This window comes from Bufo bufo, chromosome 1 (genome assembly GCF_905171765.1).
Source record: "Bufo bufo chromosome 1, aBufBuf1.1, whole genome shotgun sequence".
NCBI lineage: Eukaryota > Metazoa > Chordata > Amphibia > Anura > Bufonidae > Bufo > Bufo bufo.
Genome location: NC_053389.1, coordinates 264,445,908 through 264,462,571, shown reverse-complemented (window position 1 = coordinate 264,462,571; position 16,664 = coordinate 264,445,908). Strand labels below are relative to the sequence as shown.

The 16,664-nt window shown below is 42.5% G+C and overlaps 1 protein-coding gene and 1 long non-coding RNA gene across 7 annotated transcripts in view; one reads left to right on the top strand and one right to left on the bottom strand.

The window, feature by feature from the left end:
- CALD1 (caldesmon 1) overlaps nt 1-16,664 on the top strand; it is a 187,009-nt gene that overhangs the window by 161,380 nt on the left and 8,965 nt on the right. For all 6 annotated transcript variants that reach the window (XM_040439192.1, XM_040439195.1, XM_040439193.1 and 3 more), the window contains 4 exons: nt 2,241-2,381; nt 5,176-5,219; nt 14,655-14,727; nt 15,354-15,491. In XM_040439192.1, coding sequence (XP_040295126.1) covers nt 2,241-2,381; nt 5,176-5,219; nt 14,655-14,727; nt 15,354-15,491 — 396 coding nt within the window. The remainder of the gene's footprint in view (nt 1-2,240; nt 2,382-5,175; nt 5,220-14,654; nt 14,728-15,353; nt 15,492-16,664) is intronic.
- LOC121007142 overlaps nt 1-16,664 on the bottom strand; it is a 50,220-nt gene that overhangs the window by 28,966 nt on the left and 4,590 nt on the right. The window lies entirely within an intron of this gene.

Here is a 16,664-nt window from a genome sequence, read left to right as displayed (position 1 = left end):
CAGTGACCCTTCGAAGGGTTCTTGGTTGCCATGGTCAGCGGAGGAAGACATTTAGGTGTTGTACATAATTGGCACAGGTGGCAATTCAAAATGGCACAGCAATGAGGAGGACACTTTAGCTGCACTTGTTATAAAATTTTCTAATAGAAAGCACAAAGCCTAGTGGTTACATTCAAAACAAGGTACAAAGCTTGATGGTTATACATGTATTATACACTTGGCAGTTACTATGGGCAACTAAAAAGTCTCTCTCTGAGGATAAACAGCTTAATGGTTTCAGTCTTTCACTGAGGGCGCACAGTCCCCTTTACACTTAATACAGGGAGTGCAGAATTATTAGGCAAGTTGTATTTTTGAGGATTAATTTTATTATTGAACAACAACCATGTTCTCAATGAACCCAAAAAACTCATTAATATCAAAGCTGAATATTTTTGGAAGTAGTTTTTAGTTTGTTTTTAGTTTTAGCTATTTTAGGGGGATATCTGTGTGTGCAGGTGACTATTACTGTGCATAATTATTAGGCAACTTAACAAAAAACAGATATATACCCATTTCAATTATTTATTTTTACCAATGAAACCAATATAACATCTCAACATTCACAAATATACATTTCTGACATTCAAAAACAAAACAAAAACAAATCAGTGACCAATATAGCCACCTTTCTTTGCAAGGATACTCAAAAGCCTGCCATCCATGGATTCTGTCAGTGTTTTGATCTGTTCACCATCAACATTGCGTGCAGCAGCAACCACAGCCTCCCAGACACTGTTCAGAGAGGTGTACTGTTTTCCCTCCTTGTAAATCTCACATTTGATGATGGACCACAGGTTCTCAATGAGGTTCAGATCAGGTGAACAAGGAGGCCATGTCATTAGATTTTCTTATTTTATACCCTTTCTTGCCAGCCACGCTGTGGAGTACTTGGACGCGTGTGATGGAGCATTGTCCTGCATGAAAATCATGTTTTTCTTGAAGGATGCAGACTTCTTCCTGTACCACTGCTTGAAGAAGGTGTCTTCCAGAAACTGGCAGTAGGACTGGGAGTTGAGCTTGACTCCATCCTCAACCTGAAAAGGCCCCACAAGCTCATCTTTGATGATACCAGCCCAAACCAGTACTCCACCTCCACCTTGCTGGCGTCTGAGTCGGACTGGAGCTCTCTGCCCTTTACCAATCCAGCCACGGGCCCATCCATCTGGCCCATCAAGACTCACTCTCATTTCATCAGTCCATAAAACCTTAGAAAAATCAGTCTTGAGATATTTCTTGGCCCAGTCTTGACGTTTCAGCTTGTGTGTCTTGTTCAGTGGTGGTCGTCTTTCAGCCTTTCTTACTCTGGCCATGTCTCTGAGTATTGCACACCTTGTGCTTTTGGGCACTCCAGTGATGTTGCAGCTCTGAAATATGGCCAAACTGGTGGCAAGTGGCATCTTGGCAGCTGCACGCTTGACTTTTCTCAGTTCATGGGCAGTTATTTTGCTCCTTGGTTTTTCCACACGCTTCTTGCGACCCTGTTGACTATTTTGAATGAAACGCTTGATTGTTCGATGATCACGCTTCAGAAGCTTTGCAATTTTAAGAGTGCTGCATCCCTCTGCAAGATATCTCACTATTTTTGACTTTTCTGAGCCTGTCAAGTCCTTCTTTTGACCCATTTTGCCAAAGGAAAGGAAGTTGCCTAATAATTATGCACACCTAATATAGGGTGTTCATGTCATTAGACCTCACCCCTTCTCATTACAGAGATGCACATCACCTAATATGCTTAATTGGTAGTAGGCTTTCGAGCCTATACAGCTTGGAGTAAGACAACATGCATAAAGAGGATGATGTGGTCAAAATACTCATTTGCCTAATAATTCTGCACTCCCTGTAGAGGACAGCATCAATCACCATAAGTGGGCTCTCTCTGTACTATGAAGAACACCTCCCTTTACAATTTAAAGGGTCAGTGCCATATTCTTGCATGGCTGTGTTTTTGGGAGAATGCAGCTGTGCTTTTCTAATCTTGTACAACCCCCAGGAATCTGCAGCTGTTGACTGCACCATGTTGGCCTTTTGGGGCAGTTGTAGTTTTGTAGCTAGAGAGCCACAGGTTGAAGACCACTGGCATAACATTCTGGTACTTATGGTCCTTCAAATGTGGTAAATGGTGTTCTGTCCACGAGTTGGTTGCTTCTATTGTTTATAACCATTGAACAGCTTTCCAATTTCTTGTTCTTTCATCATAGGAAGAAAAGAAGAGACTTAAGGAAGAAATAGAAAGGAGACGAGCAGAGGCTGCAGAAAAACGCCAGAAACTTCCAGATGATGGGTCATCAGAGGAGAAGAAACCATTCAAATGTTTTACTCCAAAGGGTTCAGCTTTTAAGGTACAAACCATTATAAACCCTTCTTATAGATAATCACCTGTTAGTCTTCTTGTAAATTGTAGTTTTTGTAGCTTAGCTCAGGAATATACAACCTTGGTGAGGTAGTGTCGGCCACCCCATAACAAAGCATGACCTTACATGAAACAACCTTAGGCTGAAGTTTTATCTGCATCCCTCTGCTTAAAGGGGTCTTCCGAGATTTTTATACTGATGACTCCTGTGAGCACCGCGGCCTTCTCTCTGTTTTAAATAGGCAGTGACGTTGCATTCATCAGTCACATGGCCTAGGAGCAGCTCAGCCCCATTCAAGTAAATGGGGCTGAGCGTGATATCAAGCACAGCTGCTATACTTTGCACTGTGCTTGGTAAGCTGCAAGAAGGCCATGGCACTCAAAGGAGTGCCGGTGCTTTGTCAAACAGCTGATCGGGAGGGGGGTCAGATTACTTATTCTGAGGAAAGGTCATCAGTAAAAAAAAAATCTTGGAAAACCATTTTTAAGCGTTCGGTTATAATCAAGAAAAATTTATGCCGATTTGGTGAGGGCTGTGGCCTGCCTATATGTGAAGACTACGTATAACTGCAGAGCTCCACTATGGGTATTTGAATATCTGATTGTATATTTTGCTCCACCGGGCTATGCTGGAACCTTTTATTCACCTTTTGTCCACAGAAATACATTTCAGAACACTAACAGTGCCTATGACACTTGGGGGAAAAAAATTGGTGGCATCTGGTTTAGAATGGGTTAACGAAATAAAGAAAAAACCTGATACCTCACTGATAAACCAAGTTTTTACTAGTCTCTAATTCTTGGTTCTGTCCTGACTCACAGGAAATGCCAGCTCAGCCAATCACTGTGGCCAATGATTAGTTGTGCGACCATTTCCAGGCATTTCCTGTTTGTTGAGGCAGGTGGGAAGAAAACGACAGCAGGAACTCAAGCAATGTCTGTACAGGAGCAGTGGGGAATTAGTGCCAGCTTTATTCATGGTTATCTAGTCAGGACGTGTCAGATATCTACCAGTATATCCAGAATTTCTGGTTACCTACCTAGCATTTAGCTAACAATTACTATATAACAGAAGAATTTACTAGAGAGTCATCTGGCTGCATAATCACTGCAAATAACAAAATCCAAGAAAATTCCAGCTCATCCGTTAACCACTTCAACGCTGCTTCTGGGTAAAATACCTATGTACTATGGAACCATAGGGATAGACCTGAATGACTAGACCCAGGTCTCCTGTTTTGGAACTCCAGCTGTGAAACTACAACTCCCATCAAGGTGTGAGGGTTTATTTCACAACAACTGGAGAGCCTTTGATTGAAGATCACTCATACTCAAACTAAATAAATTAACTAATGAAGCTGAGCCTCTATGATTGATCCCCTAAAGTGGAACTGCCATTTGGTTTATTTTTTATTTTTATTTTTTTTGCTGATATAGTGTATGGACAGGGATGTTAAACATTTTTATAATATACTTTATTACAGAAAGGTAAGAAGAGCCTGTCTGAACGCTGAAAAGACTATGCGGAACATGCAGAAGCTTCCAGCCTGCCTCTTAGCTTACTAACCCAGCCCCTGCCTCTCTATATGTACCCTCTGCCTGTCTCCTTGCCTATATGACGTAGTGCCAACGCTGAGCACTGGCAGCTCTATTCTCCGCACTTCTAAGTTACTGAGTGCAGGGAAGAAAGAGAAATACGGCAGTGCACGGTGAGAGGCCACCGGACTAAAAAGTCAGACATGCAGTACTTTTAGTCCAGCGGCCTCTCGCCGTGCTGCGCCGTTGCTCCGTCCCCCGTCCCCCGTCCCCATTATAGTCAATGGGGATGGAGTGGCAGCACGGCGAAATAGCGGCAGGACGTATACGACAGGGTGAACAGCCTGTCGGATCAGTCCTGCCGCTAGTGTGAAAGTAGCATAAGGAGACTCTTTACACCCCGTTGTGATTTTATACAGTGTATGTCATTCAAGAAACAATGTGTGTTGTGTGTGAAATATAATGGTGGATTTAGTAACCTGCTGCCACATAGTAAGCATGATTGGTGCATCATTTTTTTCTTCTCGTTGCACTTTGATTTAAACCTACAGTACTTGTAAAATGCTAAGAATTAATGATCAAACAAATCAAATGACCAATATGTGGCATTCAGTTAATTTTCTAGTCATTTTATTACCCGGGATTACATATGAAGCAGACTTTAGTGTTTCAGGAAGTGAGGTTTATTTAATGAATGTGAGTGATGTAAATGTTGAAATGGTGCAGTTAGAAATCTACATCATGTGTGACATTTTTCTAATACATCCTATTTGGGCGCTCGGTGTCTATGTAAACTTTAGGATAGTCGTATTTTATTCTAAGTTAATGCTGCACTAAAGTCTTCTTTACGTGTAATATCTTCTTTTGCATGGCTGTGCCAACTTTTGGGTATTTTGTCATTTATTGCATGAAATTAGCCTTGATTATTAGAGGAGAGAGGCCCCAAAGTGGACATCAAAATGTGCACCCATTATAGTGCCAGGTTTTGGCATAAGGACCTGTTGTTTATTTCTCTCCTCCACCGCCATTCCATTATGCTAGGGCCAAATCCTCTTTGTTTGTTTAGTTGATGCACTGGTTGGAGGGAGTTGGAATAACCAGGACTGGGCCCTTTTCTCTACACATGGCCCACAGACAGTGCATGGGCTGCCTCTAAGGTCCACAAGCCATACACCATTGGAAATATGAATATAGAATGGCATTCATGACTAGTTTAAGACTAAATTTCTATTACTTTTTTTTTATAGATTGAGGAACGGGCGGAATTTTTGCATAGGTCGTCCCAGAAAAGGTGAGTATCAATGTCATAACACATATGAAGTATCTTCACAGGATGAGAGTTATGCTGGGGAGAAGGCATAAGGGGCAAGTGCCGTAGAAGCTAGCAGTCATTGGAGTGCCAACAAGCCTTTACCAGTGTATTTAGATACAAGGCTAAGGCATTGAACGGAATCTATGCTCCGGATGAAGGAAATCCTAGCTATCTTTCTATCTTATGTAGCTGTACTGTAAAATATATAGGTGTAACAGTTTTAAGCTCATAGAATCATGCAATACATAATGTGGAAATCCAAAATCCATAACAAATGCTCCATCCATCTGACAACATTACCTGCTCACTTTACACAGCAATATTCATTATTCAGCAGAGGGGCCCCTTTTGGCTGGTTTCTTTATCCTGGTTATAACAAAACTGTGGTCGTGTCATCAGAATTGTACAGTCAGCTTAGAATGAATGACTAACATTTCCCATCGTTCCACCTTTAGGTCAAAAATTCAGTGGTGCTTAATTTCTTTACAATGGTCGGAATAATAGTTTTTGACCCAAAGCACCAAATCCCCTGCACAGACATTGATTTAAAACATAACATTCTGGCTTCCTCCAGCCACCACTAGGGGGAGAGTATGGCATACTGAATGTACCGTATACACAGTATATAGTAAGCTTCAAAGCCAGGAGCTCTGACCACTGTAAAGATATATTAGGAAATTAATCAGCACAAATTGTATTCAAGGATTAAGTTATGAGCATACATGGTGCAACTTGCGCCATACTATGGCACAAGTTGTACAGTGGTCATTGAAAGGGCTGTGTTACCAGCAACAACCCTTTGCATACTCAAGCCGTTATTCATCTCATTCATTCATTCATTCATTCATTCATTCATTTTGCTGAGGAATCCTTTCTCAAGTCAGACATTTCTCCAGCAGCAGATACTGCAAGGGAAATGTAGTATTACATGGCAGTAATACATTGTAGGCTTGAGTCTGCTGGAGCAGGGAATGTTCTTACAGAGTGGTTCTCTGTTCCAACTCATAGAGTGGGACCTCCCTGCTATGACATCTATATGTCTTAGTGAGAGTTTGAACTCTGGGTACGTGTATGCGTTAGATGACTTCTCATGATGCAATTCCATTATACATTACTTAAAGTAGTTCCGCTTAAAATCCCGAAAACTATCAACACAAGCCAAATAATGAGTTACCCCGAACTCTCACATTACGTGACACGGCTGAACAGCCCCTGACGTCAATACACACACTCTAATTTCAGAGGTGACTGCCTTAAATCTGCACCTTTATTGTCTTCTGCAGTTTAGTTCTCTTCCGCTTTTCCTGAGTCTTAACACAAATGACTCTGTTCTCAGGCGAAGACTCATTAATGACAAGTGCTGTAAATGAAGGCTTTGTTCTATGATTAAAGCCGGCCTCAAAGTTCCCAGACGCCCAGGCAGCCATCTTTACTTTGTGATGTTATCTTCAAGTTAACTAGTCAGAGGAAATGGATGACGATTGTTGTATTGTAAGCTGAGTTCAATGTGGGTGTAGGCAAGTCACAATTGCAAATGGTGCAAAAAGTCAGGTGCCGCAAGTAACAGCCAACTTCACTGAACAGTAAGGCAGGTTACACATTAGAAGTCGACCAGGTCAAGAACAACAGTCTTCTCATGTAGAGAGGTGCAGACCTTAAACTGAAACATAACTCTAAATGCAACGTAATTCAGGTTGCCATCTGGCCAGTAAGCCAGTGGCCTAGCCGGTACTACCAGCAGAAAGTTGGGGTCGCTATTTTATTTTTAACAGCACATAGAAGTGTCAGCAATTTTCGAGATATAAGATATATCTCGATATAGATATAAGATCAAGATATATCTCAGTATAGCACCTAGAGATATGATCCCGGTCTTGTTTTAGAGCTAAGAATCTAAGATAAGGATCGCTGTACTAACTACCATACAGCCTGAGATATGCCTCTTAGAAATGAGGTCATTAGTGAGATCTGTAGGTAATATCTGCAGATCTGGCTCATATCTCTAGGCTCTATATAGCCTGAGATATTCCAGGTTGAAGCTGGCTAGCATGGAGGAGGAGAGGGGCAGACATGCTGACGGGCTACAGGGACAAGAGGAGAGACACAGATCGTCCTGTTCTTGAGTATTTGTACATGATCTCAGGGGAGGGGGATCATTCACATTTGCAACAGAGGATTCTTCAGGAGCCTCTGTTGCAAATTCCTTCAAATATACGGGCCAGAATAACGCAGAAGGCTGTGCTTTTTGGTGAGGTAAAATGCAGGTTTTCTAAGGGAAACCAGATCCCATTATAGTCAATGGGATCCGTTAAGTGGTGTTTCTTCCCGTCATTTGATAGAAACATTGTTTCCATTATTTCCATTGTTGTACTCCTATAATAAAAATGCCAATGTGAACCAAGCCTGACATGGACTTCTGTGCATGTAAAATTTGGTTATATTCACGCTAGTAATTTCTGTTTTTCTGTTCCATTAAAGAATAGAAAGACTGAAAAAATGCTTCCGCTATTATCACCATTGATTTTATTGGTGTGATGTTAGCATCAGTTATACTCAGATTTACTCAGTTCCGTGTATATCTTTTTCCTTTTTTTTTTTTACATACAAAATAATGGAAACATGATGGAAAGGAACTTTCCATTTTACTTTTAACATTAAAGTCAATGAATGATGGATGGAAATTAGAGGTAATTTGTTGGTATCCATTATTCAACAGATGTGTTTATCAGTTTTTCTGATCCTCTGATGGAATAGAACAAAAAAAAAAGTCACCATGGTTGTGTACTCAACCCAAAATTATCCCCCCCCAACCCCCACATTTCTGGCTGCATTTTATCTAAAAAATATTAGTTTAAAAAAAAAAAAAAATACTCAGAATATGATGAAACCATTAGTGTCAAATAACACTAAATATTAAGCCATGCCCACAAAACCTTACCCTGTTTTATTCATGTAACCTTGGCTGGTATTTTTTGTTGGAAAAGGTGGCAACCCTAAATGATCTAGGGGTGGCAATGGTGGTTCTTTGTGGTGCAGGAATTGTAATGGGGTATCTGCAGCTATCCTCTAGTCAGTCCTGCTTCTCTTATAGTCCAGGATCACACTTGCAGCCTTCTCCTGGAGGAAAAGAGTACAGGACAGGGCTTGCTGTAATAGTCCTGGCCATTACCAATAGAGACTGACTAAACATTGAGGTCCTAATTAGCCTAATAGGAGTCCATTGTGGCTCATACACCCGTATGGTACTCCGCCACGATGTGACCGCTCTGTGTGGTCGCACCTTCACACTGCTTGAGCATACACCCTTCTAACCGTTGTTCTTTGTGAAAACTGTGACGTTCCTACCTTCATGTTCTCATGCTTCGGAGCCAACTACCATGTAGTTCTCTAGCAGTCTTGGTGTCAACACCATTTAAAGGCACAGTATTAACACCTTTTTGTATATGTACATATATATGAATATAACTGTAACTTATTGAAATCCCGAAGGATCTCTCTCCACATCTGTAGAGTCATAGTAATCCTGGAGTGCACAAAAGTAATCCTTATCCCTTTCTACCTGTCATTCTATACACTCAACACCAGAGGGCGACCTTCTGTTACCATAAAAACAGGTGCCGCCTGGAGTTCTATAGTGTTGAGGTCGTATGGGAGGTAACCCTTTTCTAACCGGTATCTGAACAGCACCAAACAAGCCATAAAATTTATTTTATGTATGACCGCGGCACATCAAGGGTTAATGCCTGGCATCAATGATTTCACCGATGCCGGTGCATGCAGCAGGGGTCCAGCTATCAGTGACTGCCGGACCCCTGCCGCGGATCGGGCGAGCGCATCTCCTGCACCCGCCCGATCACAACGGCGTACATGTACGCCGCTGGTCCTTAAGTCACGGACATCTGCGCCATACGTGTACGGCGCAGGTCCTTAAGGGGTTAAATAATCTCAAACCAGTGACCTCCCTATCTAACCGTTTTTAGGCCTTTGGTGCAATGCAGCGTCACCATTGCTCTTGTTGCTCCCAAGCTCTGCTCCTCTCTGGGGCCAGCCCCTCCCTTGCTGCTTTGTCACTGCCTGGCCCTGTCAATCAAAGCAGTGAGGGAGAGGCTGGCTGCTTAAAGGAGGGGAGCTTGGGAGCAACAAGAGAAATTATTTTAATCAGGTGAGTCACAGCTATAGATGTAGCCGAGCTAAAATTGACTCTGATGTAAAATACAAGAAAAAGAACTGGATCGCACATCCTCGGTACTATGCTTTTATCTAACTGCTTTTCAGCATAATTAACATCACTTTTTTTTGCACAACGGAAATACGGAAACGGAATGCACACAGAGTATAAAAAAGGAGCGGACACGGAAAGAAAATATGTCCGTGTGCAAGAGGTTGGACACTCAGCAATCAGTTGCAACCTGTAGAGGAGCTTGGTTGCACAATCATCTGCAGCACCACCACAGCGGGAGCGAAGCATTACATGATGCCTTTTCAAATCAGTGGACGCCCCTCTAAGGCCTCTTTCACACGGGCATGTCTGGATTAGTTCCGGATGCATCCCGGTGCATTGCGGCAAAGCCGCGCGAGTAGGAACGCAATTGCAGTCAGTTTTAACTGCAATTACGTTCCGATGTTCAGGTGCAATGTGTTTTGCATGCGCGTGATAAAAAACCGACTGTGGTACCCAGACCCGAACTTCTTTACAGAAGTTCAGGTTTGGGTTAGTTGTAGTGTAGATCATATTATTTCCCCTTATAACATGGTTATAAGGGAAAATAATAGCATTCTGAATACAGAATGCATAGTACAATAGGGCTGGAGGGGTTAAAAAAATAAAATAAAAAATTTAACTCACCTTAATCCACTTGTTCGCGCAGCCCGGCTTCTCTTCTGTCTTCATCTGTGGGCAATAGGACCTTTTGATGACGTCACTGCGTTCATCACATGGTCCGTCACATGATCCATCACCATAGTGATGGATCATGTGATGAACGTAGTGACGTCATCAAAGGTCCTATTGCTCACAGATGAAGACAGAAGAGATGCCCATGGGTGCGCGAACAAGTGGATTAAGGTGAGTTCAAAAAAAAAATTTGAACCCCTCCAGCGCTATTGTACTATGCATTCTGTATTCAGAATGCTATTATTTTCCCTTATAACCATGTTATAAGGGGAAATAATAATGATCGGGTCCCCATCCCGATCGTCACCTAGCAACCGTGCATGAAAATCGCAGCGCATCCGCACTTGCTTGCGGATGCTTGCGATTTTCACGCAACCCCATAAATTTTTATGGGGCATGCGTTATGTGAAAAACGCACAATATAGAGCATGCTGCGATTTTCACGCAACGCACAAGTGATGCGTGAAAATCACCGCTCATGTGAACAGCCCAATAAAAATGAATGGGTCAGGATTCAGTGCTGGTGCAATGCGTTGAACTCACGCATCTCATCCGCGCGGAATACTCGCCCGTGTGAAAGGGGCCTAAAGGGAATCTGTCACCAGTGACCTCCCTATCAAACGGTTTGCATAGACACATACAGATGCAATCGAGCTAAACTTGACGGTTAACGTGTTAAGTAAAAAATGGCACAAAAAGGTTAATTAACTTTTCAATGTATTTCAAAGACCCTTGTCACAAGAAGGCACGAGAAAACACTGTGACATGAGTTATCAGAGTCAATTTTAGTAGTAAATGTAAAATACAAGAAACAGAACTGGATCGCACATCCTCAATACTATGCTTTTATCTAACTGCTTCTCAGCGCAATTTTCTGTATACCTACCCCTATGCTGCATGCTGTACATGAGGCATTAGTATACAATTTGATAAAAAAGCATAGGCCCACTCACCGCGACAAAGTTGCCTCTTTGAATGGGACCCTACTCTAAATTTGGCGCAGCGCTGCACGCCGACCACCGACGCCGCAGCACCGCCCCAGCAGGCAGCAGGACCCAATAGCCAAACAGCGCCCCCGCTGTCTGGCAAAGCCACCCTGGCACTGGGCTCCACCAACCCACCAGGACAGCACCAAAGCAACAATAGCCGCTGTGCAGTACTGCGCCATGTGAGCAGGTGTGGAACCCACCTTATCACATACTCTCAGGAACTCCAACTGAGAGGTAGGAATTTATACTTGCAGACTCCTGCTAATTAAAATCACCTGGGCCGAATGGGGCGGAGTGCTGATACCAGTGGGGGAAAGAACAAAGATTATACAAAACGTATTAAATATGAGAAAAAGAACTGGATCGCACATCCTCAATACTATGCTTTTATCTAACTGCTTCTCAGCGCAATTTCTCGTATACCTACCACTATGCTGCATGCTATACATGAGGCATTAGTATACAATTTGATCTAAAAGCATAGGCCCACTCACCGCGACAAGGTTGCCTCATGTACAGCATGCAGCATAGGGGTAGGTGTAAGGTAAATTGCGCTGAGAAGCAGTTAGATAAAAGCATAGTATTGAGGATCTGCGATCCAGTTCTTTTTCTTATATTTTACATTTACTACTAAAATTGACTCTGATAACTCATGTCACAGTGTTATCTCATGCCTTCTTGTGACAAAGGTCTTTGAAATACATTGAAAAGTTAATTAACCTTTTTGTGCCATTTTTTACTTAACGCGTTAACAGTCAAGTTGAGCTCGATTGCATCTGTATGTGTCTATGCAAACAGTTTGATAGGGAGGTCACTGGTGACAGATTCCCTTTAGAGGGGCGTCCACTGATAATGCTTCGCTCCATGGATCCCGGCCGTGTGCATGCTGTCATTTTCTTTTTCACTTCAATAGAAATTTCCTATTCTTGTCTGCAAAACGGACAAGAATAGGACATGTTCTATCTTTTTTGCGGGACTGCAGAATGGACGTGCGGATGCATCTTTTGTGGCCCCATTAAAATCAATAGGTCCGCATCTGATCCGCAAAAAATGCACATCTGATGCAGACAAAAATGACAGCTGTGTGCATTATCCCTTAGAAATTCATATTTTAATTAGGGTATTTGAATGACTGTTAATAAGCTGAGTTTTTCCGAGTATCCACGCAAGAATAAAAGAAAGCTACAATATTAAGTGTCGACAGCAGCTAGCCTGCTTGTGGACAGTTTCCATGTAGCAACACATTTTTCTTTTCTGCACAATAAATTAAAGCTGGACATAAGTGGGAATATAAAAAACCTGAAAAGTATAATAGAGAGAGATAAAAAGATTGATGGATTTTAAATTTGCTGTTTACGGGCCAAGTCTTAATTGACAGTGGAGTTTACTTCAAACTTCATAAGCAATATATGGTAACAACAGCTGAAGCTGTTTTAAAGGATTAAGGCTAGGGCTACACGACGACATGTGTCGCACCAATGTCGTGCGACAATTTTTATAATAGTCTATGGTGTCACACTGCGACCAAGATGGATTTTTCTGTGACTGTCGCAGTGCGACACCATAGACTATCATTATAAAAATTGTCGTGCGACATATGTTGCAGTATAGTTGTGCCCAATAAGTCGCGCGACACATGTCATCGTGTAGCCCTAGCCTAACATGGCAGCAAGAGATGATAGAAAATGAGGTTTTGGCAAAGCCTTTTTGACTTTTTCTCTGTGAAAATGCAGTGTAAGGCCTCGTGCACACGGCAGTTTTGCGGCTGTTCCGTGCATTGGGGACCAAATGCACGGGCAAAATCTGTGCGCGGCGGGGACGGATCGAGACCCATTCAACTTAAATGGGTCCGTGATCCGTCTGCAACGTAAAAAAATAGAACATGTCCTATTATTGTCCGCATAACAGACAAGCATATTACTGTTCTATTAGGGGCCAGCTGTTCTGCAAAATGTAGAATGCACACGGACGTCATTCGTATTTTTTTCAGATCAGTGTTTTGCGGACTGAAAAATACATACGGTCGTGTGCGTGAGCGCTTATACAGGGAAGGCTGTCAGTCACTGATAAGACCACCCACACGGCTAACAAGCTCAGAAAGAGCATAGAATTGCTTTAAAAAGTTATAGCTTTTGGAAGGCGATAATCAAAAAATGGAAAAATTGCTTGGCCACTAAGTCCTAAAATTCATACTGGGGGAAGGGGTTAATCTCAGACAGAGTGGTTGTTAGGATCCTCCTGCCTGACAACATAATAAAAAAAAGGCTGGAGCGTATCCATGGCAACCATTCTGTCTCAGATATCTGAAATATAGCTCTTAAAGAGGACCTTTCACTAGTGTACAAACTAAAAACTAACTATATCAGTGGGCAGAGCAGCGCCCAGGGGTCCCCCTGCACTTACTAGTATGTCTGGACGCCGCTCCGTTCGCCCGGTATAGGCTCCGGTGTCTGCGCTCCCTCTGTTGTACTGGACTGATTTTTTGTATGAGGCGTGTCCCTTGCTGCAGCGCTGGCCAATCGCAGCGCACAGCTCATAGCCAGGCCGCTCTGCCCACTGATGTAGTTAGTTTTTAGTTTGTACACCAGTGAAAGGTCCTCTTTAACCCCTTTACGCAAAACGCTGTACATGATAATGTGTAAGTGGTTGTATGGAGCGGGCTACTGCGCTAAGCCTGCTCCAAACATGACGGCTGCTGGCTGTATAATAAATCAGGGACACGCCCACAATTACCGGGATCGGCAATGGCGCTGAAACCGGTCATTTAACCCCTCAGATGCCGCAACCGCTATTGGCCGCGGCAGCTGTGAGGTTAGGCAAAGGGAAGGGGCTCCCTCTGCCTTCCAATCGGAACCTCCCGCCAGGGAATTAACGGGGCTCTGATCAGTTACCATGACAGCCTGTGACCTTCCGAAGGTTCCCAGGCCTGTCATGGTAAGCTGCCTGTAAAAGCTATGCACGAAGCGAAATCTGTTTTTTATTTTTTATTTTTTATTTTTTTTTTCAGTTTTACCCCACAAAGAATTTTTTTCCCATTTTCCAATAATGCTGCCATTAAAAATACATATTTTTCCGTAGAAAAAAAAAAACCCTCGTATGGCTACGTGAACGAAATATTTAAAAAGTTATGGCTCTTGGAATATAGGGAGTAAAAATAAAAAATTAATATTGGCCCGATTTTTTAAGGGGTTAAGTGGTCATCATCTGTCAGGCTGACAAATTAGATGACAACCAATATGGCTGACATGAAAGTTCTCCCAGAGTCTAGTTTGGCCAATTACAGTATGTAGCAGTACAGCCTTCACAACCGTATCACTTTATTGTAGGTGTCAACCCTTTGAGAAAAATAATGGTGACCATATTGTTTGTCATTCAGCTTTCTCATAAATTTTTTCCTTGTAATTTTTAGCAACTTGCCAAAACCAGGGGATTTTTCCCCTCTTTTTTTTTTTTTCCCTTTTGGGGAACATAAAATAACAGTGGTCCCATAGTACTGTATTTATAATGCATGTAACAACTCGTTTCTTTCAGTGTTAAAGCTTCACAACCAGCAGTGGTGTCCAAGATTGACAGCCGACTTGAGCAATACACCAGTGCGATTGGGGTAAGTCTGGGATGATAATGTGGTTGGGACCTTTTTGCCCCCAGATTTGTTTTTGTCATTATTTTGTGACCAACACATTACACACAATGCAAGGCTGCTATTCCTAACAAGACCTGAGCCTCCACGTAGCTTGTTAGAAAATTATACATTTAACCATACGGTAGTAGTTTATAAAATGCTTTACACCACATGTATAGTAAGGAAATGCCACATATTATGGCACTCAACATAACTGCACTAAAATTCACACTTATCACCCTTTTTCAAAAGTAGCTAAAAAGTGAGCAGCTTTAAATTTAACGGAAGGGTCTGGACCTCCTACAGAACAACAGATTGACCATCACTTACATCAGAAATTGGCGCAAAGTATAGCAGGTTTCAATTTCTGGCATAACAGCAACCAAAGGTGCACCAAATTGATTAAGAGGAGTGGCCTTCTTAATAAATTAGGCACACTGTACTCACGCACGCCTTAAGACTGGCACATGAAGGGTCAGTCTTACTAAACCTTGACTTCATCTGGGTCAACAGTAAGTTGACTGTGGACTTGATTCTTCTTTTGACCTGACCAGTTATGTAGCACTTTAGATTTAATTGTGTTTTAGGACATGTTTTATATTTTGCAGACCAACAAAGGCACTAAACTAGCCAAACCTGCCCCAGCCGACCTTCCATTGGTAACTGAGGGTGTGCGGAACATAAAGAGCATGTGGGAGAAAGGAAATGTTTTCTCATCACCCAGTGGAGTAGTGTCGCCTAACAAGGTAAGTTTAGCTCGTCTTATTAGCATGAAATACGTTGTACCGATTTTTATTATTTTATGTTTGCTACTATCTGACAGCTGAGCAGCGGTGGTTTGCTGCACAGGGTCCTAAGAGTTAAGATGACCCACAGACCCAGGGGCAGACTGGGAACTAAAAGTGGCCCCATTTTGTAGTCTGGTCCAAATTGATAGAAAACGGGTCCAGCACAAGTAGGCGGGTCAGCAATACCATATTGCAGCACATTATACCACCCCAGCAGAGTCTATGGCCAGTCCACAGTTGAACTCATTACTTACAAAGTACAGACTCCCCTGTGAGGATGCTAACACCATGAGGCAAATCACAGCAGATAAGTGTCAGAAACAGCAGAGAGAATGTTAAATGACAGCTGATTTGTTATCTACCTGTTTCACTGATCAAAAAGATAAAGTAAAATGTACTTTCTAAGTCTTCTGCAGAGGATGCCATGGACAGGCTGGAGTACAATCCCTGGACTGTAGGGACGAGCTTAGGCAACATGCTATTAAAAAACAAAGGCCCCTACACTGCTTGATGGAGCAGACTGATTGTCCAGAAGGAAGCGTTCCTTCCCGGCAATCGCCTGCTCGTCAGTGAAGGAGACCGCCATATTTACATGCAGCGATCTCCTCCACAGTATGGGGAGTAGTGATCACTAATGCCATCTCTCGCCCCCATACAGAATCATTGTTTGCCTTCAGCAGAGGCTGTCTACACGGCACGATCTGCTGCCAGGAAACAATGATTTAGAGCCTGCACAAACAATTATATTGCCCAGTGAATGAGTGTTTTGCTCATTACACCAGCAGATTATCGTCGCTAACAAGCATTCGAAAGGGGCCTTAAGCCAACAAATACCAGATACTGTTGTATGACACAATAGACATGTAAGGGGGTGGGGGTCAGACCTTACAAACAAATGGGGAATATTAATCAAAACTGGTGTAAAGCAAAACTGGCCTACCAATCAGATTCCATCTTAAATTTTTCACAGCTCCTTTGGGAAATGAAAGGCAGAATCTGATTGGTTGCTATGGGAAACTAAGCCAGTTCTACTTTACACTAGTTTTGATAAATATCCCCCCAAATCTTTTTGGCCCTGAGTCAGGCACCAAGCACACATAGCCTTACAGTCGCTTAACTGTAGTTCTCTTG